The 26,464-nt window shown below is 35.6% G+C and overlaps 2 protein-coding genes across 4 annotated transcripts in view; one reads left to right on the top strand and one right to left on the bottom strand.

Annotated features, from left to right (window-relative positions):
* LOC145693417 (transmembrane protein 138) overlaps positions 1-26,464 on the top strand; it is a 287,808-nt gene that overhangs the window by 12,207 nt on the left and 249,137 nt on the right. The window lies entirely within an intron of this gene.
* The window catches only part of Nurf-38 (Inorganic pyrophosphatase Nurf-38), a 65,586-nt gene that overhangs the window by 34,852 nt on the left and 4,270 nt on the right, over positions 1-26,464 (bottom strand). For both annotated transcript variants that reach the window (XM_081769382.1, XM_081769373.1), the window contains exons 2-8: positions 19,202-19,317; positions 17,859-17,978; positions 15,592-15,678; positions 12,856-12,919; positions 10,390-10,452; positions 8,496-8,709; positions 6,139-6,248 (exon numbers count right to left, since the gene is read on the bottom strand). In XM_081769382.1, the coding sequence (XP_081625508.1) occupies positions 6,139-6,248; positions 8,496-8,709; positions 10,390-10,452; positions 12,856-12,919; positions 15,592-15,678; positions 17,859-17,978; positions 19,202-19,317 (774 nt within the window). The remainder of the gene's footprint in view (positions 1-6,138; positions 6,249-8,495; positions 8,710-10,389; positions 10,453-12,855; positions 12,920-15,591; positions 15,679-17,858; positions 17,979-19,201; positions 19,318-26,464) is intronic.

Genomic DNA, 26,464 nt, shown 5'->3' with positions numbered 1-26,464 from the left:
TTTGCGTATCAGTACTAAAAGTGAATAAAAATACGAATTATTTGAGTCCACTTTGACCCATTTATACATAAATAGATACCACAGATACTTCTGATTTAAAAAAATGCCTCTCGTGAGGTTTGTATGACCCCCCCCCCCCCAGACAAAAAAAGTACGGCATTTCGATGTAATTTATCAATAGTAATCATTATTAGAACGAAACAATATTTAGAATTTCTTTGATTGCAACTCTATATCATAAATAATAATAATAATAATAATAAACTATAAAAAAATCACAAACATTCATAAACTTTAATCCCTTTGAGAAATGAATAAGGAATTTAGGTCTGAATATAATACGAATAATATACGGGAGTGAAATGTGATAACCCACAAATGTGTGTCCATCAAGATTTTACGAACACTTACACTTTTACGAACATTTTTCGCTTTTTGGTTTAAACTTTTTTTTTTTTTTTTTAAACAACTAGCTGGTTTAAACCAGCCAACCCTGATATAAAGCACAATCATACATGCATTAAACGCCTAAAAATATATCTATGACTTCTGTGCGTAGTCTTTTTGCATTGTGGATCTTTTTTTCTAAATTCATACTTACTATATTTGCATCGTTCTCCACAATTCATTGTCATTCAATTTCAGTAGCAATATATAACCCATGGAAGTCCTCATATGGATGACACGAAAGTTGAAGTATAAAAAAAGGAATTTAAGAAAGACTTACATCTCATATTCTCCGCACCTTTAATGCCAAAGAAACAAAACTGAATAGTCGACTTTGACGATTGGCTGATTACGAATTACTTTGACGATTGGCTGATTTAAAATTTAACATTCTTTTTCAGTACCATGGCTGAATAAGATATAGACCTACAGTTTAACGTGGTATCTACATCACATGAGCTCCCATTGGGAATCGAAACAGTCTCCTGAAACTTCGACTAAGCATATTATAAGAAACTTTCATATTAGACAAGCGTTGACTTAATATCACATGCGAAACGTTTTGTGAAAACAAACATGCAAATCAGTGTATCTGTTGGTGTATAGTTGCAGAAACATTTCGCAGTCAGGACTTCTAAAACGATTCGTTGGTCTACAAATGCATTACCTGCTTTGATATGATGAACCTTCGCTAATGGTATATGTGAAAATATATTTTAATAGGCTCCGAATTAGAACTTCAAAGGTTGGCCTTGGTTGTACTTGGCGAAGGTAATATTACATGTTACGTAGCAACTCACCACCACCACTAAATTGTGATCTCCACATCGTAAGCGCGCTAAACACATTTCGAATAACTTTTGAGATATTTTTGTGCATTTCTGTACATAAAGCCAAAAGTACGAGGAGTGATATGACAGCAATGATCGGACATTTGTCATACAAATAAAAATCGCGAGCTAATGGCCACTGTGGAAGCATTTTTGGAGAGTCAAGCCAGATTTTCTTTTAAGGATATTCAGTGTTTAGAAAAAAAGATGCAGTAAATGTATAGACTTGTTAGTAGTGTTGTAAAATTTCCGGAAATTTTGAACCTGTTGGTAAAAAACAGTTTTTTTCCGGAAAAATTGGGAAAATAACAAACATCTTTGTTATAGGTTAATTTTACTAGTAATGGGATAGTTTTTTTTTTTTTTTTTTCGGACGCGTGAAAAATGAAAGTTGAGAAATTTCAATATTGTGAATATTTAAAAAAGAAGCATTCGAAAATAAAAGTATTGCATAATTATTCTTGAAAATTAATAGTCTGCACTTATTTCCTTTATGTGCTTTTTAGTTGTTTCTTTGTGGTTGTACATTAATTACAGAACTTTTACAGTTGCATACACATCTAACATCATGAAGTATTTCTGTTGCAATAAAAAGGACTTGAATGAAACTGAGCTCTTAATGTGCTCTTTGATCTAGTGATACTTTGTTAATTTTAACCAAATTATTTCTTAAAAGAGAGAGAAGTAGGCAAATTTCACTAATACTCATGCACTAAAACAAATAATTACTATTATTTAATATTCTAATATAGATTTTTATATAAACTTTATGTATAAAATTTTGTATGTAAACAAATACCTGTTTTCTAGTGCGACAAATTATCTATAAGATGAAAGTGACTATAATTGTAACTTAACTTTTGAACCATCAGACCGATCTCGATTTTCAACATAGATGAAATTCGGACCTGGGATGGTTTTTATCATTTCACTTTGAAGATGTCACTTGGGGGAAGGAAGGAGGAATATATATAGAAAATGACCAATATTAGTGTCGAATCCATAGTTTCGGGGTTGCTGAGATGAACAGTGACACTTTCGATGCCACTTAAATAAAAATTCCGCACCGTAACTTCAGGGAGGAGGAAGGGGGTGATATATAAAAAATGATCGACTGCAATTTGGAGAAGGGTGAAAGGAAATATTTTTCCTGTTAGCGAAATACATTGTATTTATGCTGCAGGCACGTTATAGCAAATAAGATTAGCATCAGAGGAAGAAATAGTTTTAAAATTATTTTTTTCCAGTTTTTGCCAATATTTCCGAACAAAATACTTTTTTAATGGTTTCAAAATTGCCGGAAATTTTACACAGTACAAGGAAGATACTATCTCCACAAAATATATATTTGATTTTAAAATACCGGTACTAGCTAAAATGATTCTGGCCCGGTTATTTTAACATTTCCCTGCCATAAAGCTGAAACTTCATAAGATTGCTTAAGATAATTTAAATTCGTCTATATTAATTAATCTAGCTGGGATTATATTTTAGTATCTTTTGTAGCCGTAACTCCATTCTATCACGGTGCTAACTTTAAAGGAGTGGTGTACATATATTTGTTGCTATAAATTTTCCCGATTCTAATACAAGAAACAGGGGGGCGCGGTGGCTCAGTGGTAGAGCGTTCACCTCCGGTGCTTGGGGTCCCTGGTTCGATCCCAGCTTACGCCGTGTGGACTTTGTGGTGGAAAAACACAGTGTTTGTGGGTTTTCTCGGGGTTTTCCCCGTTTCCTCCCACTTTCTTCATTCCACCATTTCACTCACTTGTCATAATCACCGTCTCCTTTAGCCTAACCGGCATAATCGTGGGACGTAAAACTCTCAGATTTCATAATACCAGAAGCATAAATACTCAATGAACTTAACTGTAAACTAGTAAATGTAAAATAGTTTTCATTTTAAAAGCATAACGTAGTAAAAATATTCGAAAATCTCAATTTTTCCCAAATTGTCCGTTTTCTTCCAGGCCTTCACGACACTATTTAGGAGACTGTAGAAAAATAACTTTAAACCATAACCGTTTTACAATATACTAGTTATCATTACTTTTAGATCACTTCTCGTGTATTGTATGTCTGATAAATTCACAAATATGTACGTATGTTTTAAATCCTCATTTTGCAGACTTCCTCATCAAGATACCGAAATTTCACTTTCAGCAGAATTCAATAGAACGAAATAACGGTGCAACAATTCCATGCCAGAATCACGTAATATGTAAAGAAAGTATTGAAAAATCCACATCTTTTTATCAACTTACACCGATCTTCGTGCGCTCAATCTAGACATACATAGGTAATTAAATAATTGTGATCAAAGGAATAAAGTGATATAAGCGAACCAAATACGTATTTAAAATCATATAATACGTCATCTTTCGAATAATTTATATTTAAATCTTAACGAATTAGGAGAAAGAATTACATCATAATGGGCGATGAATTTCTTTATCAAACTCAACTATTTATAAAGTTAATGGCAACAGTGAGAAAATTACCTTATTTCTGGTACGAAAAGCAAAAACCGGTTAACAAAGTGAACAAAACCCGATTGTAGTATATGGTTCTGTGCATTGCTAACAAAAGCATCACGTAAATCACATATTTAGCCTATCCTAACATTTCTTTTAGAATCCGCTAGCATAATATGTGTGTCTTAGAGTCCTTACGAATATAGGAGGAGTAATATAATAAACTAATACTCGATTTTTCGAACTATCTTTGAGTCATAAATTCGAGTTTCTTTGCATAAAGCTAACAACATTAAACACAGCACGAACATCCCAGTTGTTGTGATAATAGTACTCATAAAGATATTCTTTATCCAGTGCTGTTAACTTGCTATTTGCCAATTATCCAGAGCCCTGCTACACTTGATTTATCTGAAACTTACTGAATACCAAGTTATCACAGACATAGGGAGTTTAAAATATATTCACAAGTAATCTATTTCTTTTTAAAGAAAGGCTTGTTTAAATACATATGCTAAGAGTGGAAATAATAATAATAATACTTTTGACTTTAAACTTATAACTGAGTATATACCGGGTGTATCAAAAGTCCGAGACCATAAGAGAAAGTGTTGGAAATAGGGGTTTTCAAATTAAAACAGTAGATTTTTTCCAATCGCACATGTCGTTTGAACTCCACATTGGGTAGGTGCCTTATGTTAAAAGAAATGGCAACATTGTCAGTTTAGCAGGATCTTCTCTTGGGCCCTCACCATAGCAATAATACAACAGATTGTTGTAAGTTTCGTCACTCAACAACGTGAAGTTCCTCGTGCCATTTCTGCGTACCCTTAAATTCCGTTTGAACAACCTGCTCAATTGAAAATGTTGCTTTTTTAACATGCGATGTCTTAACAGTATAGAGCCCAAACGGCCGATGCGAAAAAATGAAATGAAATCTTGGAGTTTTACGTCCCACGATTATGCTGGCTAGACTAAAGGAGACGGTGATGATGACGGAAATGAATGAAATTGTGCAATGAAGGAAGTGGGAGGAAACGGGAGAAACCCGAGAAAACTCATGCACACGGTGTTTGTCCACCATAAAGTTCACTTGGCGCAAACTGAGATCGAAGTAGGGACCCCTGCACCAGAGTATCACTGAGCCACCGCGGCGCAACGGCTGATGCGATTGGGAAAATCCCTTCATTTACGATTGAAAACCACCTATTCCCAACATTTTTTCGTATCTTTACTCGTGATGGAGTTGGCCTATGGTACCGTCCTTTTGATATATCCGATATACAGCAGTACATTATTTTTACGAGTTTTAAAAATCTGGAAAGTAGATTTTGTAGATCTTCTAAAAGTGGGTCTTACGAAAGTTGTAATTGCTATAAAAGTTACAGTCAGTGCCTCAGTCTTAAGAGTGCTAACCTGTAGGTCCCTGATACGATCCTAGTTTACGTGAGTTTCTGGTAGACAACATTGTGTCCTTGTATTTTCTCGGAGTTCTCTAGTTTTATCTCATATCCTCATTCCACCATTTCTTTCAGAATCATTCAATTTTATTAACCATCCGTTTTCTTTAGCCTGCACGGAATAACTGTTAGACGTAAAACTGAAAGATTTCACTTAAAAAAAAATCATAGTGCTGTGTTGGCAACTAGAAAGAAGTATATGTGTGTGTCCATTGGTACCATTTAAAAATGCCTGTACAAAGGTGAGCAAAATATATCCTTTATCTTGTACAACCCATTCTAAAACAAATTAGGTGATCTGAGTAATATTGATTCCTTATCTCCCTGAACTACTCAAATTCTATCACGATAACAATACTGAACTCTTTATAATATTGGTGTTAACGTTTGTGGTCAATCTGTATAGTGGTACTGTATTCCAAAGTTTCTAAATTATTAATTAAGCACATTTGAAGAAATTTTAATTTATCAAACTTCCACGCAAGTCTGCATTCATAATCCCACAATGTTTTATCGAACTTTGTTACTTACAAACGTCATTAAAAGCTAGAATTTAAAAAAAAAATCTTTGAAGGATCTATAAAATCCACATTTCTAACTTTTTAAACCGTTTTACAGTTGAAAGGTCAGTTATAAAATAATAATAAAGTACTGCAAAGTGATCTTATAAGTAAGATGCAATAACAAAATGCAAGATTAGCAACTTACTTCTTATAAACCGCTAACTCTTGATCTTCATTTCTTCCTACTATTACAACCAGTAGGATAAATTAATCTAACTTTCACTGAAAAACTTCTACTCGCACCCAAACGTAAGTTGTTTAGGTTCATCAAAAAGAAACTTAAATATGCAACTTTTATCTATGTAGATAAATTGCAGTTAATATTGGATACATCATCACCTTAATAAAATGTCACTAGACTTACCAATAGGTTCAATAGGTTGTTCAGGTCCAGGTTCAGGACTCTTGCTGATTATCTCTTCAGCCTCACTTAACTCTATCTTATATGGACTATCACCTAGAGTCGTTGTAGCACTGAAGACAAAAGAGTATTATGATTAATATGACATAGGTTTTGCTCTCACTTTTTTACGAATATTAGATGAATGCGTCACATACAACTAAATCACTATTCTAGGCTTTCAAGAGCAAGAAATGGAAATATTTCGAAATAACGTTTGACAAAATTTCTATACCAATCTCAGTTTTACTATAATTTTAAAAAGATTTCGCAGAATCGAGTGTGACGAGTCCTTAGAACAATTACTAAAGTACACCAGAAATTATTTTCAAGCTATTGCTAGGTTCAGGAACTTAATAATGAAATTTTCGCTAGAGAGATAAAATTTTTATTGTCTACACATGTTAAAAGGAAACGAACAGAAAATCATTAAAAGATGAGATTTAATGGGTTATATTTATTGGTAGTTTCAACCAAATAAATATTAATATATATATATATATATATATATATATATATATATATATATATATATATATATATATATATATATATATATATATTATCCTCTACTGCAAATGTCTTAATTTCAGCTCATTTCTTCTCACACACACGGACTTTAAATAATAATAATCAGTTCAAACCCAATTTATACCTAGTATGTTTTGTTAGGTATTAAAATATTACAAAATTAATTCAAAAACAAAGATGTCGAAATGATATCCTTCCTCCCTAACAACCAGACCAACGAAAGAAAAAATCATAGAAAGTATGCACTTTTCGTATAAATATTACTTCAACTATGCTTCCTCTAAATAATGAAGACTAATTCCGTAGGGAACAAACATACCACTACCAAAGAAATTTTCTCCATGGCCATTACATGTAGCAGATTCCTGTTTCTCAACAAAAGTACTTTTAATGTATTATCCTCTTAACACATATACTAGTTTTTACGAGATAAATTACTCCTCTCCTATTCTCAGCTATTTTCTGCACTTTACAACTAAAAAAAAAAAAAAAAAAAAACTTGAACACAACCTTTCTCGAAACCAATTAACACATTAATATACTATTCAGAAGTAACTGTGTTTTAAGATCAACTGAACAACAGGTTTTCCATTTCACTAGAACCATTAATATTTAGGACGTTCCTTACTGATTGAGATTGTATCTCGTATGAGAACATTTGTGTTGCGAGAAAGGAAATGAAAACCATGTCTGACAGATATGGCCTTTGACTACATACCGGCCGTATTTCACATTCCTCTCACACAATGGCGTCATGTTGCACACACTTGATGTGCTCGCAGACACGTGAGGTAGAGTGAGTGCAGAAAGAGAAATCAACATGGAAAAGACAATCATGGTCAAACATAAACCACGTGGTCCCTGTGGAAGGTGTATCTGCTGTTTAATTCATCAGCGCCTCCGACAGTGTGTGTGCTGCTGCACCAGCTACAAGTCGTGCGACTATGTTCCGGTGGGTAGGTGGTTTCACAGCTGGTATAGCGAGTGTGGAGAAACGAAATAGCCTCTGAATGCCCCGTGAATCGTGAACCCCCAGCGGTGGATCAGAAGGTGACAGATCTAAGATGAAGGAAGTGTGGGCACGTCGGTGTCGCATGAACTAACTGTCGAACAGAAGCATGTGTAATGTTTCAAAATTCTATTCACCTTGCATAATGCAAATCCAGAGCAGTTTCTTGCACGTTTGGTGACGAAGGATGAGTCTTTTTTCAGTTACTAAAAATCACAAAGAACTGACTTCCGTGTTTTGGGATGCAGATAGAATTATGATCATCGACTACGCTTCCACCGTGTGGCACAGTAAACAGTGATACTACTATGAACTCTATCGCCGACTGTGTCGTGTAATTCAGCAACAACCACCAAGGAAATGGATTAAACATGTGGTTCTGTTACTCGATAACGCAAGACCACACATCTTGTACAACAAGAACGCTTCGGCAATTGGGAATCACAGTTTACAACATCCACCATAGTCCTCTGATTCAACAACTTCGGATTACGCACTCTTTAACAAAATGAAACACTGCGGGGAGTCCTTTTTAGATTTACGACACTTTACGTATAGTTGACCACAACTGGTGCCGCACCATCCCAGAAATGTGGTTCGACCAGGTACTCAAAAAACTGCTACAACGATGTCGACAATGCATCCAGGCAAAGGGAGAATACATGCAGGAGCACTCTGTCATGTTTTTTACGGCCGCAGTAGTTAGTCTCAATCAATATGAAACGCCTCAAGTACAAACAAAACACTTTTCAATATGGCAGATAATGTAGCCATTACTTACCACGAGATTCCTCCTGCTTCAGATTCCTTTCTAATCAAACTGTTCCAATATTTGTGTACTTCATCTATGACATGCAGTGCGAATTCCCTATTTTTTGCTTCTCCATTAAAAGCAAACTGATTCTCAGGTTTACCATCGGGAATCTTGTATATTCGGAACCATTCTACAGTAGCTTTCAGGAGACCTGGCATTAGCCTTTCTAAATCATCTATGTCTGAAAAAATATAAAGATAAATCAAATGTCACTTGTCAACCTAAATTCACTTTTAACGCAAAACTAATCTTTCTACCGAAAGGCATTCCTGAAGATTGAAAAACGTTTAAAAATTGTTTGTTCGTAATGAATCATGAAAATACGATATAATAATATTTATTGATATGCTAGAAAATGTGTTCACGAAAGTATGTTACTGCATACCATGTAAGAAGATAGGCTATAAGCTTTCGCACCAAGAGACAGGAGGGAAATGGAAAGAAAACAGAGCATAAAATGAGACGGGAACGGGAAGTTGTTATGATGGCATACTAGTTTTATTTGCTTTGTTATAATCACACATACATACATACAAATACTGGTGTAAACACAGTTCAGAATACTCCGTATATATTGTTCAATACAAACTTCGTACTATAAAAGGTACGCGCAGCTGTTATTTTGAAAGTTGTTCAACAACACACTGGCTTTTGTTGTGTGTGAATCACTCACTGCACGTTTGATATACCAGGACCGTGCTGTAAATATCTATTGTGAAACTGTGATTGTAGTCGTATGATGGGGCTACGGCAGGCTGGGTGATCGTCCCGCATCACTGTTGCTCACATGGATGACGTTTCAGTCGGTTTTGTATACAACGGGAGACGAGAAGGGTACCTACAGTAAGATATGCCTCTTCAATGCCTCTGTGATCCACAGAGAAGTGTCTCGGCACCCCCCTTCCCCGCTCGCCATATAAGCTCTTGAATAATGAATAACTGTTGGCCGGTTTACATTCCTACGTTCCTCTCGCAGGCTGTGCGTGTCCGTGGACTAGCAGGTCAGTGTGTGTGTACTCGCCATGGAGAAATACGCTACACAACATACAAAAAATATACTATCTGGGATGCGTAATTAACGAGAAGGATTTCAATCCTTCGATCCAACATTAATCATTATAATAACTCGCCATCACATTTACTATTTGTTGGGTAATTAAAATATTTTGGGATGTAAACCATAGCTTCAGGGAGCTATTCATTCTACACAACCCCACCATATTTGAATGGGACTACGGCTTATCAAAGAAGTACCTATAATTAAACAACATATACAGGGTGTCTCGAAAGTCACCTGACATAGGGTAACTATTGTTATCAAAGTTACAACAAAATGTACGAGAAAAACCCGTCTCGAAATATGATGTTTTCAATCTAAAGTGGTTTTTTTTTTTTTTTTTTTTTTTTTTTTTTTTAATCGGACGAGCCGTTTAGGCTGTACTCTCTTTATGCGCCCAATGTTAAATGAAAATGGAACGTGGCCATTTATCTGGACCTGCAACACAAGTGAAAGAAGTTACTGTTTTAAATGGGGCTGGTCTTGACATGTTAGTGCAAAAGACATAACTTCATTTACTTATGTTGTAGGTCCGGGTAAATGACAACGTTGCATTTTCATTTAATATTGGGCGTGTAAATGTGTCGTCAGATTTAACGGCTCGTCAGATTTAAAAAAAAAAAAAATCATTCACTTTAGACTGAAAACATCATATATGGAGACGGTTTTTCCTCTTACATTTTGTTGTAACTCTGATGATAACAGTCACACTGTCTCAGGGAACTTTTGAGACACCCTGTATAACCACAAACTTGAATTACGAAATTAAAGTACATTGCATTCATAAAAAGCTTAAATTCGTACCTTTCAACTGTTCTGCCATTGGATCATTCACATCAATAGCAATGATCTTCCAATCAGTTTCTCCTGAAGAAAATAGAAATAAATAAGTAAGAAAATACTAAGTAATAATACATATACCTATGTAGAAACATTATTGCACTAAACATTCTTTTACGTATGCGTATTGGTGTTCTGCTCAAAACCAAGTTAAGAGTTTTCATCCCGGCGAAATTAAAATACCGCTAATTTTACAGTAATTATGTGGTATCTTCAAATAGATAAAAGAAAAAATGAAATGAAATTTTTGAGTTTTACGTCCCACGGTTATGCCGGTTAGGCTAAAGGAGACGGTGGTGATGAGAGATGAATGAAATGGTGGAATGAAGAAAGTGGGAGGAAACGGGAGAACCCCGAGAAAACCCACGCACACGGTGTTTGTCCACCACAAAGTTCACTTGGCGGGAGCAGGGTTTGAACCCGAGACCCCTAGCACAAGAGGTGAACGCTCTACCACTGAGCCACCGCGGCCCCAAATAGATAAAAGATAATCGAAATGTGGAACAAGAGCGCCCTAGACAACATTATTTTACATGAGAAACCGTTATCACGACTCACTTATCTGCTTTCGATTTCGAGCCATTTTGAAAATCGGCATTTATTTTTGCGTTTCTAAACAGCTGAAAACGGAAAGTCACTAGGTGACTTGTGATAACGGTATCTCACGCAAAATAACATTGTCTAGGGTGCTCTTGATCCACATTTCAATTATCTTTTATATATTTGAAGATATCACATAATTACTGTAAAATTAGCGGTATTTTAATTTCGCCTGGATGAAGACTTAAAGCTCGGTTACTTATTATAGCTACGAGCCGCCACTTAGTTAACAGAACAAGGGTATATTTCATTCTACTGTGTTTTAAAACTATGATAAAGTGGAAATTAGGAAGATAAAATAAAGTGATAGATTAAGAATTAGGATTAGGAATATCACTTACACCAGAACTGAGTAGTAATGGTAACTTTATCCACATATTCACTGGCATGCGTCGTGAGTATTTCTCCAGCTCTGACATAGCAAAAACTCAAAGTTCTTTATATAAGCTTTAAACCATCTTAGAAAATAGAAACTTGAAATGCAGTTACTTTGAGTTTTGCCATTTTTCAATTATATAGCTCCCACAAATAGTCACCTTTCTATTATTACCAAATACAGTAAGTCTGTTCTTTGAGATATGTTGATATTTACAATTAATTCAGAATTTTAAGTTCAATGTAAATCTACAAGACTACTATTAAGGTAAATATAAACAAGAATATTCTAAAATAATGCGATCTTATGACAACAAAATGTAATTTACTTGTTTAAAGAAATTATTCTTATGAAAAGCACAAGAGTCATCTTCAATAAAAAGAAAAAATAAATAACTAATAATAAGAAAATAAAATAATAATAATACAATAATATAACAACATTTATATATGATATGACTAACATATTTATTAAACCTCGGGAGGAGGCTACGAGAACAAATGCTGCGATACTACAACGTAACAAAAAAGTTCCTGAAAATTTTGACGTCCCATTAATCATACGCTCAGAGAGAGGAAACGAAATGACGCACGTTCCTGGCAAGTGATCGGAAGCTACTCTGACCATCGATTCTTAGTAATACAAGCACGCTGTCCACACACAACACTCAGAGCTTATCCAGTCTCGACGAGAAATGAAAGTATCGAAGCAGCTTGTTCGCGTGTGTGTGTGTTGTGTAACTTTAAAGTAGGCCTTTCAGCTGCCGCATCAAGTCGCCGCATATACCAGGCATTTGGAGAAAATGCCGTGAGAAACCCATAGAGTTACTGCTTGTGAAACACGCAAAGGTATTATTCTTCTTTAGGACAACACGGAACCACATTTTTTAACGTCCCACAATTATGTACAGAGGCTGAAGGAGATTGTGATAATGAGATGAATGGTAATCATGAAATGAAGAAAATGGAGGGAAACAGGAGAACCCCAAGAAAACCCATGCAGTGCTCGTCCACCACAAAGCCCACTTGGTAAGAGCTAAGATCGAACCAGGGACCATACGTACAGAAAGTGAGGCCTCTACCACTAAGCCACTGTGAGCCCGAAATTAGATATTACCAAGGTCTCTTGTATCACTACTATCCGCTAGGAACAGCTATTATATTCTTCATATTCCTCGGACATTACAATAGTGTATTAGCATTTTTTCATTCATTCCATTGTTCCAAGTTTTCATGGTCTGAACAGTATCTTTTGGTACACGTTCACAATCCGCTGAACTCCACAGCCATGGGGTCCATAGTCTGTTCGAGTGCTGCTGCTGATGGGGACTATTTCTGATTTTCCATGCATGCCTTACGTTATATGACAGCTTTTCGATTTGTAGGGTCAAAATCCTACATCATTTTGTAGGTACCTAGTAGTTTTAAAATAAGCATTAGTGCTATAAAACTTACCCTCGTCGATAAGTGCTATCGTTCCTAAAACTTTCACTTGAAGAACTTCTCCACGTTTTGCTACCTATAAACAGAGTTAAAGTTTATATCGTTATGTAAATTCAATTATCTTCCTTTTTGCAAGTAACCCTGAACTTTAAAGATATTCTAAAATTATCACTAAAATAAATAATCCCAAACATGCAGGTGCTGTTTCTATAAATAAATAAAATTTAAAAAAATAACACTATAAAATATTACTACTATTTCATTTGTTTCTTCTCGATTTCACTTTGCCTCGTATATTTAGATATAGTCTAGGTATCTGCACAATTTTATATCCGAACTTAAATAACTTGAGTGGAAACTAAATCCAGGATTAAAACTTTCAGGTAACCAAAAAGGCAAAATTTAGATTTCAATTTTTTATATCACTGATTCCAGGTTAAGAAAAACAGAAAATTTTTAGAGACAAATGTATATACATATTATACAGTACGAGTACTTCAAATGCTAAATTAGCGTCAAGAGAGATTTTATATTAAATCCTTTAGCGTTGAAGTGATGTACAAGTTTATACACAGACACTTAATTCAATGAAAACAAGTCGGATCTCGGTTAGCAACAGTCAAGCGGCGATCGCAGCGTCCAGTTGTTCGTGGTAGTGTGTTAAGGCTAACTAGGTTTTATGTGATGAGCACTAAAACGGTTCTGTGCAACGAACCGAGCACACGGTGATAGTGTATAATGGGTGTTCTCAAAAAGATAAATTGTTGGTGCTCTGTTACGTGCTGCGAGCGTGACGAAAGTAGCAAGTATGTCTCTGGACGTGTCATAAGGACCGTGTTTAAGATGATGAATACAAAACTCGCGGCAAAACCATACTTGTTAAGAGTAAAGAAAACCTTCAGTGACAGAGTCACTCAGAACCATCATGCCACTGGAAGGCAAGTGACGGATAGCACCCCCCACAGCCTGTGTCGACAATCACAGTTCGCCACGACCTACATGACATGGATATAAGAAGTAAAGTTGCACTGAATCCCCTGACAAAGGACCATAACACTTTAGGACGGAAAAAAAGTGCCGTGAACATGTAACATGGACTACTGACTGAAAAGTGTAATATAGTCGGATGAGTCATCATTCACCTTTATTTCAAACCACGGACCATGTTTATGTGTGATGGACGTCCAAAGAAGCATATGATCCGCAGTGTCTCCGCCTAATCGTTAAACATGGCGCAGCTCTGTGATGCTGTAGATCGCAATATCCACAGTTTTCAGTGGGTTCGTGCTGACGTTTACCAGTCGCGAAACTGCTCGTGATTTCCGCTTCGTCATATTCCAGGATGATAATAAGCCCACTTACATACCTGAAATTGTTGCGGCGTGGTTTGAGGAACATCACAATGAAGTTTAACATCTCCCTGGGCAAGCCAATCCCCGCACCTAAACATGACTGAACATCTGTGGTCCGTTTTAGATATATGAATCCGGACATATTTCCGCTTTCATCATCTCTCACGAAACTGAGTGATACACTATATGCGGAATGGTCTTATATTTCACTTGCTCCCATTCATGGCCTCTGACTCGCACTCCGCGTCACATCGTCAGAGCTATTCTGAGGGCGAAAGGTCGTCCAACGTCATATCAAATTGCATCTTTTTCTAGGTTTTACTATATTGGTAAGCACCTAATTCATTTTATATTATGTACACACCGAAATTCGTGTACATCTATCTTTACGATTTTATTTTAAAATTGGTGCGTAAACGTCAGACGTTAAATTCAAAAATAAATATTATACATACATATGTATAAAAGAAAGGCAAAATTAATAGAGACAGACTGAGATCAACTTCATCTAATGACTTAATAATAATAAATACAAAATTGCGTACACAGTTATCTTATAATGTTGTATGAAATGAAATACTAGGTTTAACTCATGTAGTTAGGCCTTGTAGCTAAAGGAGGGGATAACACCTGCAAATGCATGTTAATGAAAGAACAGGATGAAGAGTCTGTGAGAGGAAACAGAAGAACCTCGAGAAAATCCATGAACACGATTTTACCCACACGGTCCGGAATCGAACCAAGAACATACGCACAAGGATGGGAAGTCCATCTCTGAGCTATCGTGCCCCCTAAAACCTAACGACGATAAGCAACAGAAAGTAATACTGGCTTAAGTTTACATTAGTATCGCTGGTTGGTAGAGTTCTGGTTTTAAAAAAGTAACAACCGTGTGCTAGGTGGTCACTATAAGCTAGCTATGCATCTATTCCATTTCAGGACTGAAAAAACTAGAGGGCCAGAGCAAACGCGTTAGCGACAGTGAGTATGTGCGTATAGGAATATTTGTTTATAGCGTTAGTATCGTTACCAGTTCGTAAGGATACCAACTGAAGATGATAATGTAAACTTGAATCATAATATTTACCACATGTCTATTTAATAATTATCGGTCCAAGGTAACACCTAATTAATTTCACAAGCTTCTCGTAGAAATTTCCCTTCATATACACTAGTCTTGAATAATAATGCTGGCATGTTTACAGATGAAGCTTATAAAAGAAACTAAAAACGATAGTCCATAATTATCACGCTGCACAACATTGAACCAATTTACCATTTTGTTTCAACGAGTTACTTCCATTTTATAACGCTATTCTACCACTAACACTCATTATGCAGCATACAAGGCATACAAGGCAGTAGAAGTTGAACAAAGGATACAATTACAACTTACCCTGTAACCAACTTCAAGAATATCTATAGGATCATTGTCACCCTTACAACCAGTGGATTCATCTAAAATATCGGGGTTTTCCCATGTCTGCAAAACGTAATATTTCAAACATTACTTTTACAGCTAAATAGATCATATCTGTTTTCTTAATGCAACAGAAATAACTTCACGTACATTTCAATGGACTTAGCCATTAAACTTCTCTAATTATCATATATTGCAATATACGCTGATCGTCACTGAATTATGACCACCCTTCCGAATAGTGTATTCTTCGATTACAAAAATAGTTGCACTACTGGAATTTGCCAGAAAAGCCACAGAGTAAATGTATCTAGACTGCTGCTAGCAGGGACAAGTGACTAACTGCTGCCAAAACTGTCGAGGATGGAACATGCCTGATTGTCGGGATGTGCATAACATTTAGTGACTGGAACGGGATTGCAGGCAAAGGACAATGGGGTGTAATTAACTCGAATAAAAACATATCTTATGACAATGTGCCGTACACTCACAACATATGGGCTATTTCCCGCGTCACCCGGATTCAGCAGTGCTGTCTGCGAACTGGTGATAGAGACTGAAGGAAGATCTGCTAGCAATTTAATCATATTATTTATTCCATGCATTGGCATGTACATCTTTGGTGGAAACACCACGAGTGCAGGAATCATTTTGCAGGTGTTAACAGTGCAGGCTAGTGACAGTGGGTGTATGATTTGGGGGATGTTTACATAGCAAGATCTATACTTCCTAGTAGTTGAAGACGAACACATGACTTGTATCGCCATCATCTGACAGATTGGGTACATTAGACCACGTTACACTTTTTCCCCTCATGTCAATGTTATCTTCCACGACAAAAACGAACCTAGCCATTGCGAACCCCCCGCGCAGAAATGATTAGAAAAAATACGGAACAGTATTTTCCATGGCCCCCAGACACTCTGCAAGCCCAGCAAGACACCATGGAACGACACATCTAGTCTTATGAGACACCCCAACTTCCATCTCGCCAGTGAAGGCCGTATTACACACAGCTAGGTTGTCCATACCAGCAAACGATAATCCACATTTGATATCGCTGTTCCAATGGATCGCTGTCTACATGTTACAACTGGTGGACATAATTCAGTGTTCGGTCAGTGCATTTGGAAATTAAAAAGCAGATCAAATATTAGTAATTTTATTATCAATTTTATTTATTTGCTTATTTTTATTCTGCAATTTTCCCTCATATCCAAGCCTTGACTCACATGACTTCTCTTATGGCTAAACCTTAAAACAAGGTACGAGCAATCGTACTCAGATTTCTCACTCCCATCTTTAAAACTGGATTTCATATTATGTCATACTGTAAGTCATTACTGAAAATATTTATTTATAAATATACACAAAAATGGTTGCAGTCGTTTTCAAGCACACCATCTTTTCTATTTCTTTTTTCTTACAGAAATGAACTAAAATACATTACAAGGTTTGTTAAATATATACATGGTGTGTAAGTATTCATCCCCTGATTAGATGTCTAGATTTGACCACATAATTCAAACAAAAATGTGAGGGACAACTTTCTTCGAACAAAGTTTGGTTTTATTAAAGAAAAACATATTACATCTTAATTTATGGACTTCACTTTTCAACAAACTATCTATTTCTTTACACGTATTTCTCGCACCTTACTGGAAGCTTGAAAATACCCTTGCAGTATAACTCCATTCCAGTTGCCCCCAGCTTTTTAAATATTGTTCGTCGTCTGATAACGCTGGTTCCGTAACTAGTCCTTCACAAAACCGAATAAATGATAGGAGATACTCTAGGGAAAGTTAGGAAGAATTTCCCATTGCACTTTCGAAGCATTCACACATTCATCTTCTAGTGAATAACTACAAGCATATATTTATATATGCTAGTTTTCTGATGAACCTAGTGGGAATGGGATAAACATAGCGAAGTTTTGTGCTTTTATAAAACATTCAGAAAATTGAAGTTCCTACACTTAACTTCTGACTAACCGCGCAATTAATAACGTATAGTGTTTCCGTTCTAGCTGAGTTGTCAGCCATCTACTTAGAAAATATATATATATATATATATATATATATATATATATATATATATATATATATATATATATATATATTACTTCTTTGTACTTTTATAACAGAAAACGATTACGCACATCAAACACTTGATTAAACTACCACTACTTTCCTGATATCAATATTCATTTTAAGAAAAATAAGAATGTCTATTTAAATAATTACCTGAGGAATTGCTCCATAGTTCCAAATGTAGCCATGATGTGGAAAACAATTAGCGACAAATCTAAGTTTCCCTTTCTTTATATCTTGCTTTATAGGATTTAACGCTTCTTTTAAATTAATCTGAAATACATACAAATAAAACAATATATATTACTCAACAAAATGAAAATTTATTCTTCGTTATTCTACCTATAACTTTAGTTTTATAACATGACACATTCAAAGAACACACCTACAACGAAATCTCAACATTGTCCCTCACTCAATATTATTAAATTAAACCTATAGAAAACTTAAGTGTAACATTACTTCATTCCTTACAAATAGGATGATCAAGTATGACCCTAAAATCTTACTCAATATTTACATGTATAAAAAGAAAGCAGTGGTGGCGCAGTCGGTGAGGTGTCTACCAATCGGACGTCCTGTCCAATCCCCAGTAGGAATCGGATTTATTCTAGTTCAACGCTCGTCCACAATGTGACTTTGTAGTTTCCTGAGTGAAATTGGTATCTGAGGCAAAGACACTGTTCACCAAAATACCGATGTGACGGTATGATGAAAGTGTGATACCTTATCTTGATATTGCCCATAGGCCATTTCAGCCAATCTTGACTGGGGGACATGCTTTTGTCTTTTACAACAGTAATTTCCAACTGTCCAATGCATTAAGTCGGACCACGTCTTTACATTAAGAGCAGCAACAGAGAGGGCAAGGGAATGGACATACAGACTGAGCAGAGAAATGTTAGCAGTGTACAAGTAGTTACGGATGCATCAGTGGTATATCTGGAAAACTACTGACTCACCATCGATGTTCTCGCTTACCTGTCACCACTGCCTTAATGTTTAGCCACGAATGAATAAATTACCTGTTTGTGAACTGCTGCATGCAATAAAAATGCTTTGAATTAGTTCTATAAATACAGAATTAAGTCTACACTTTAAGAACTCCTGAAGAACTCTGGATTTCAATTTAGCATATCTTTCACTTCTTATAGAGGCAAGATTCCAGACCTTTAGCTCTGACATCTGAGCACAAAGAAAAATTAAATGAAAAGAAAAAATGTACCTGTAAAAAGCGGAAAAGACTAAAAAATATCGGGTTATGCGTCCATCAGTCTGCCACATGCTACTTTTTCACTAACGTTAATTATTAACTTAAGCAGTGTTTCTGCTCTTCTTCTGACGCGAGATCGGAGCATAAAGTTCAATTTCTGTTAACATACAACTTACCTCCATAAAAACTTTCGTAACTATCAATTTTCTTTAAAGTTAAAACTACATTTATCGTAATACCCACAGGTACGTGAAAATTATCTGTTATATTTATCGTTACTTACCTCCATCTTAGCATTTGTCCATCTTGGAACTTCTACCACCATATTAACGATTTTCTTATCAGGATCAGCGTAACATGGGATGTCATGAAATGGGGAGATGGGACCTTCTTCATTCCCTAAAACAAGGAACACAATGTTTGAATGAAATTTAGAAGTTCTATTTCCAATCCAATCGTACAGCGGGGGACACTTCTAAATGGTACAGCCATATGGAGATTTACGGCTAAGGTGTACCATTTAGAAGTGTCCCCCGCTGTACATGTTACATTCTGTTTTTGAATTCGCACTTACGGAGATCATGGTATGAAAAGAAAATGGCGATTTCTCAATTTATCATATACCGATGTTCAGTTACCTGGTTTTCTTGATCGTGTTTAATGTGTGCGAATCAGATTTGCTACATTTCGTCGGCTTTTCACTGCCAATTTCACACTTAAACTTATAACTAAGAAGGAATTAGAATTGTTAAGATTTAGGTTTGACGTAACAAAGTAACTAACTAGCATATAAAATATGAAAGCTCTTAAAACTAATTTCGGCAGGTATTACGATTAACAGTTTATACGAAAATATTCTTCACAAAACGGAAAAGTAAGAAGAAAAAAGGTAGAAGTTATACAAAAAGAAAAAAGAAAGAAGTGGCTGGGGAATTCAATGAGAATCATTCATATACAAAAGTTCGGTAACGAAGCTACAAGTACACAGATCACATACGTACAAAGCATCATACTTCGCTGAATACCGATAATTCATAAAGCATGGGATGAAATTATTGAAAAGTATAAGCATAAGATGCACTAAAAAATCCAACGATCTACGATTTATTATTAAATAATTTAACTTCACGAATTTACATACACAAATATTATCATAATGTAGTATTTCAATTCAACAACTACAACGAAGAAGGAAATCATACCTGGCAACATACAATTTTCAACGAAGAAATGGATGGAACTACTTTCTTTTACATAATAAATCAGTACTTCTATGGTTAAAAATTTGTATTTTGAAGTAACTGAATAGAAATAAGAAAACGAGATCTTCAATCAGCACACAAAACCAGAGCTTTTTTTTTTTTTCGATTAAAATTCTTGAAGTTCATAGCCTTCCCACATTACAATAAAGACAGAACTCATCAAACTCGAATTCCTACTTACCTTCAGGCTAGGAGGATGAAAATAGTCGAAATTCCGAAAATTTGATTCATACACAAAACACAAGAATATAATGAATAGGAACAGTCTTACCTTGTATCTCGAATTTTTATGATTCACTCATACAGTTTTAGTGTTCTCCGACACTTTCTTCGGGATGTCTAAAAATTGCTAAACTGGAGTTAAGTTTCCTCCCTTCTTGAAAAAGCAGTTAACCTCACACCTCAACAATCATAGTTTGTCAATTTAATTCGTGCATCATAATTTCTTTTAAGAAGCCTGTTTCGCTTAGGTAGTGGAAAGGGATCAACAAATATCTGGAATTTCGTTACTATTTTCCTCACAGAAAGACAAAGAGCTAAACAAAAATTAGTGACAATAAACATTATTAACTGCACAACATAGATCCGTTCAAAACGTAAAAATCGATAGTTTGTGAAGAAAGAGAGAGAGGTTTAATAATGCTTCCAGTTTAGCAATTCTTAGAAGTCACCGAAGAAGATGTCTGAGAACACTAAAACCTTATGAGTGAATCACAAAAATTCGCGAAATAAGGTAGGACTATTATTTGAGTTATGTACGCTATAGCATTTATCAGCAAATAATACAATGTACAGTTAAACTTCATAGTTAAATCCTGTCCATACTATTACTTTAAAAAACTGACTTCCAGCTGAAATCAATCGGTTAGTTTTGCTGTTCAAGTCTCGTTCAATTTATTACATCTTCAAGATGAGTGCATTCTGCTTACAGAGATGTTACCCACTTCTTATCTAAAAAACCTCACCTTATTTATTTATTACTATAAATTGTTTCAAAGGCTTGTCCTGCCCTTCTTTGGATTTGTATTATTTTGCTGCGCTGCTAAACTTACGACATGCGAGGGTTTAGGAACTAAAACACCTTCTAAAATGAAATCTTATACCACTTTATTCCACACTTGCAAGTTATGTAGGTCAAAAACGCTAAACTGTTACTCTTGAAAAACAGTTTCTACGCTGTAAAGTGTTATCAAATGATTGAAAATATGCTTCAATTATACTGATAATTAACTGAATCTCTAAATTGTAGAAAATCCAGTCTCAAACACGGTTAAATATGACAATTGCTTTACTTTAAAAAAGTGAGAGAAGTCTTAAAACAATTTGTGTTAAAAGCAACTAGTAGTGTCATGTGTTCGTCACGGGAGTTTGGTTTGTATAACGTGATAATTCTTCTATTATGTCTAAGTTTAATGTCCCTCGGTTACGCCCTTTAGGCTAAAGGAGACAGATGATTAATGAAAGTGAATGGCTGCGAAAGTAAAACTTTTGCTCTCTAATAATAATAATAATAATATGTTCCTTCTACGAATTCGAATTGCTGCTCTTTGAATTGGGTGTCTGTTGCCTTAATCATTAGACGACGACCACTTTTCGCTGAACGTTGTCTCATTGATGTATTTAGAGACAATTCCAATCTATACCACCACTACTAATCTTCTACGAAGTTTTTTTTCTTTGTTTTATAATTTTTTCGTATCTCTTTATGTTGTTATCTCTTATCTCTACTATGCATAATTTGTATTTATAGTATCTGTCTTAAGCATGTGCTTCATACTTCCTTCCTCACTCCACCGGACTTTAGATTTGACTGATTTGATTCTCATAGTCTCCACACCAGTCGATGCAGGGATGCCAGACGCACAAACAGGCATACATTCAATTGTTTGACAGATAGTACCACAACACGAGAAAAGAGGAAGTCCCAAATTGCTTGGACGATCGTACCGAGAGGGAACGAGTGACCTACTACTTGCAGAGTGACTGAGGAGAAAGTTACCGTAACGGTTTCCGATACCAGTGAAGGTGAACGACCTGCGCAGAAAAAGGAGAAAATTTTAAACCCAAATGGTGATCTGACACGTACCATTGGATCCAGGATGAAATACGGAGCATTTCGACGTATTCGCGGTTCCTCTACACGGAAAGCGGAAGCCACTGAACGATAAAGATAGGAAGAGCCAGGAACGGCCAAGCCCCCACCCTGCCCAAGTTCGTCTGGGGCTCCCGGATTGTGGTCAAACTATGGGATTCGATTGCTAAAGCCTGCACTTGGAGGAGATTAGCTTGCGCACCATGCCTGCAAAATACGGGAAGACCTGACTCGCTAGCAAGACCAACTCGACAAGTACGACGCTGATAGGCTCAGGATTGTGGTCCGGCCGCGCAGTGTGCGTATCCCACTCCCCGAGCAACCAAGAGTTACTCGCTTTAAGCGAATTTCAACGTCGTATTTTTTCTTCTCGCCATATTTTTGTTGGTATATTTCAATCGCAGGTTTCCTCTGGGTATTTCTTCCTTTTAATATTCCCTCCATAGCCAATAGAGTGATCCCTTCACATCTGATTTATCCAATCACACACTCTCTTATTTTAGAAAGTCTTCAGTATACTACTTTTTTTCACCCACCATTTTCATTATTCTTTCTTTCCATACCATGCCACACATCTAAATTTTCCAACATCCTTCTAAAGCATTTCATTTCGAAGACTTTTGTTCTCTATTGTTCCTCTGTGCCTGGAGCACACCTTACGCATGTGCTTTTATCAGACTTTTCTTCAGTTCTATGTCAATGTTTCTAGTTAGAAGCAGTGTGGACTGATTTAAATCACGATATAAATCAAGATTTAAATCACTTGATTTTTTTAATAAAAATCATTGATTTAAATCGAATTCCGAATTAAATTAATTTAAAGTGAGAATAAGTAAAATCCGGTTTCTGTTCTGTTATTTCGATTATGGAAGTTAATAATCATAATAGAATGAGACTCAAATGTACAGTATAGTATGAAAACAAGTGTCATGCAGAGGATGATTAGGGAAAATCCCGTTTTGAACAGTAACGGAGCAATCCTACTTTCTTCTTTTCGTAACACTGGGTTTCGGTTTTAAAATCGTTAACTATTCCAACGGGGAAATCGCCGTCGATATTTAAGACGAAAATTCTTTTTTGTGTGCGTCCGTTTGTTTGTTCCCAGATAATAGGGCGTATTTAGAGTGGTCCTATCCCCTCTCCAATGTATTTATTTATTTTGTTTGTTATAACTTTAGGCGAAATTCATGTACTTCATGCCGCAAGCTAGTTCTGAGTTTTTAAAAATAGGTCCCTGACAAATATCTGTAACTTCTGTGATAAAAAGTGTCATTTTGATAAACGTTGCTGTACTTTTTCCTTAATGCTTAACCTTTTTAAATTATATCACCTACTTCTAGGTGATAGGGTAGAGCCTTCATTATTCGATTTAAAAAGTACCAATAAGGCTTTTTCTTCGTTTTCTTCAAGACTAGAGGCATTTTAGAACACGTTACATATGCTTTCACGCCTTTCTGCGTTGAGGCATAGTGTGTGATGACGTCATAAATTTAAAAAAAAATTTTGTTATGCGTATTATTCTTATTTTTTTAGCGGGTTACATTTTGCATTCACAAGACAGAAATTTTCCACACTCGTTCAGTGCACCCCTTAATAATCTTCAAATGTTTTCAGATCTCTGCGTGGGAACAGCGGGGTCCAGAGGGGCAGAAAGGTTTTTAAAAATGATATTTTTAACAAAAAATAGCTTTTTTGGTGATTTTCCCGTCTTATATGGAGACATATCAATGGTACCGTTTGAAAGGCTGTTCTATTCTGAAGAAAATGATGTACGTACTATGCTCCTAGGATAAATAGGGATGTCTCAGGAAACTGTTATCTGAGATACTGTTTTATACGGGAATGTGGGGTATTTGGGGAATATTATTTTTCGCGGGCTTACTTTTGTCCAGAGGCAAACATTTTAAAAAAAAAATATATATATATATATAACAGAAAATACTTTTTTTCGTGATTTACCCGCCCCAGATACATGATGGAGACATTTGAAAGGTACTGTTTGAAAATTTGTTTTATTCTGAAGAGAATATTGTACAAATCATGATCCTAGAACAAATAGGGATGTCTGAGGAAATTTTTATATTACATCCGGGTCATCTGGGGCATTGTGGGGATGTTCTTAGCTCAGTGTTAAATAGTTTCCTCACCCTTACTAATCAAGATAGAAGCTTGAAATTTTGTACACATTTAGTGCACCCCCTTAGTATTTCCCAGTTGATTTTGAGATCTGTACGTTAACACAGAGGAATCCAGAGAAGATCAATTTTTTTAAAAAAAATGCCGATAACTCTCAAAATTTCCCGCTTCAGGGACATGATAGGGAAATATGAATATTACCGTTTGAAAAACTGTTCTATTCTAAAGAGTGATGTATGTACCATGATCCTAGGATAAGTAGGGATGATGCTGTAGCTGCTTGACTGAAATCTATAATTTACCTTTAAAAAGAGCCATGATTTAAAAGGGTTAAGAAACATTGTTTGGGATTGATATAGGTTAACGATTGGGGATAATTCAAAATTCAACCTCAATTCTTTCACTTAAATGGCATAATTAGCATTTAATACTAATTTCTAATGCTTTTTCTTCAGTTCGCGACTTGTGTTATACGAGGAGAAAGATTTGATTTAAATCAAAAAAATAGATTTAAATCAAAAAAATCAACAAAAATGATTTTTAAAAAAAAATCATGATTTTTTTCCACCCTGGTCAGGGTGGATTGATTTAAATCAGTCTGATTTAAATCACGATTTTAATCCAGATTTAAATCACTTGATTTTTTAAATAAAAATCGTTGATTTAAATCAAATTCCGAAATGAATTAATTTAAAGTGAAAGTAAAATCCCGTTTCTCTTTGTTATTTCGATTATAGAAGATAATAATCATGAGACTCAAATGTATGTAAGCACAGTATGAAAACGAGTATCATGTAGGGAAGTATCAGGGAAAATCCCGTTTGAACGGGTTACGGGTGAACCCTGCTTTCTTCTCTTTGTAACACAGGGTTTTAAAATTTTTATTTCAACGGGGAAATCACCATGGACATTTAAGATGAAAACTCTTTTGTGTCCACGACTATTTGTTTGTTTCCAAATAGGGGCGTATTTAGAGGGGTCCGATCCCCTCTCCGAAACAAAACAAAACAAAAAAAAAAAGATTTTAAAATTTTGGCTGCGTTAAAATATCCAATAATACTTATGATAAAATGGATACTTGACTCCATTGCAGAACACGCCGCGGTCTGCGATGTGATCGCAGAAAATTTGCCCCGCCTGTGCAGGAAAAATTGTCAGAGGAAATAAAATAGCCAACAGAAGAATATAAAAACGTGCCTGCTATGTATAGATGTCTTAAATGCACGGACAACTCGCATTTGAACTGTTTTTCACGTCACATAAAGCATACTTTTAACAATCACAAGTGTTGTTTCTTCTGGAACTGATCATCTTTATTTTTTTTATTTTGGAATTCCTGCAGGAAATTCATGTTATTATTAAGTTCAAAATCTCTTATCGTCGCGAATTGTGTCGAGGAATTTGAAGCTTTAAAATATATAAAACGATAATTATGCCTGTTGTGCTGTATGGTTATGAAACATGGTCGCTTACGCTGAGGAAAGAACGCAGACTGAAAGTATTTGAGAATAAAATCCTAAAACGAATATTCGGAACCAAAAGGAACGGAAATGAGGAATGGCGAAAACTTCATGATGAGGAACTGCATAATTTATACCATTCACCAAACATTGTTAGGGTCATCAAATCTTGGAGGCTCAGGTGGGCAGGACATGTAGCGAGAATGGAAGAAAGTACGAACGCTTTCAAAGTTTTAACTGGAAGTCCAATCGGAAAACGACCATTAGGAAGACCTAGGCGCAGATGGGAGGACAATATTAAGATGGATCTCGCAGAAATAAGAATACAAAATAGAAACTGGATTCAGTTAACTAAGAATAGAAGTCAGGAGAGCTTTTGTGAACATAGCATTGAACCTCCGAGTTCCATACGTCATAGAGTGAGTTAGTTAATTTTAGGCGAAATTTATGTCCTTTATATGTATTTCGTGCTGCTAGCTAGTTCCAATTATTTAAAAAATATGCCCCTGCCAAATATCAGTAACTTTCGCGAAAAGTGTCATGTTGATATACATTGCTGTACTTTTTCCTTAATGCTTAAGAGACATTGTTTGGGA

Source organism: Thermobia domestica, chromosome 1 (genome assembly GCF_964235325.1).
Source record: "Thermobia domestica chromosome 1, izTheDome1.hap1.1, whole genome shotgun sequence".
NCBI classification, from domain to species: Eukaryota; Metazoa; Arthropoda; class Insecta; order Zygentoma; family Lepismatidae; genus Thermobia; species Thermobia domestica.
Note: the sequence above shows the minus strand (reverse complement) of the source record. Positions and strands in the feature narration are given on the sequence as shown.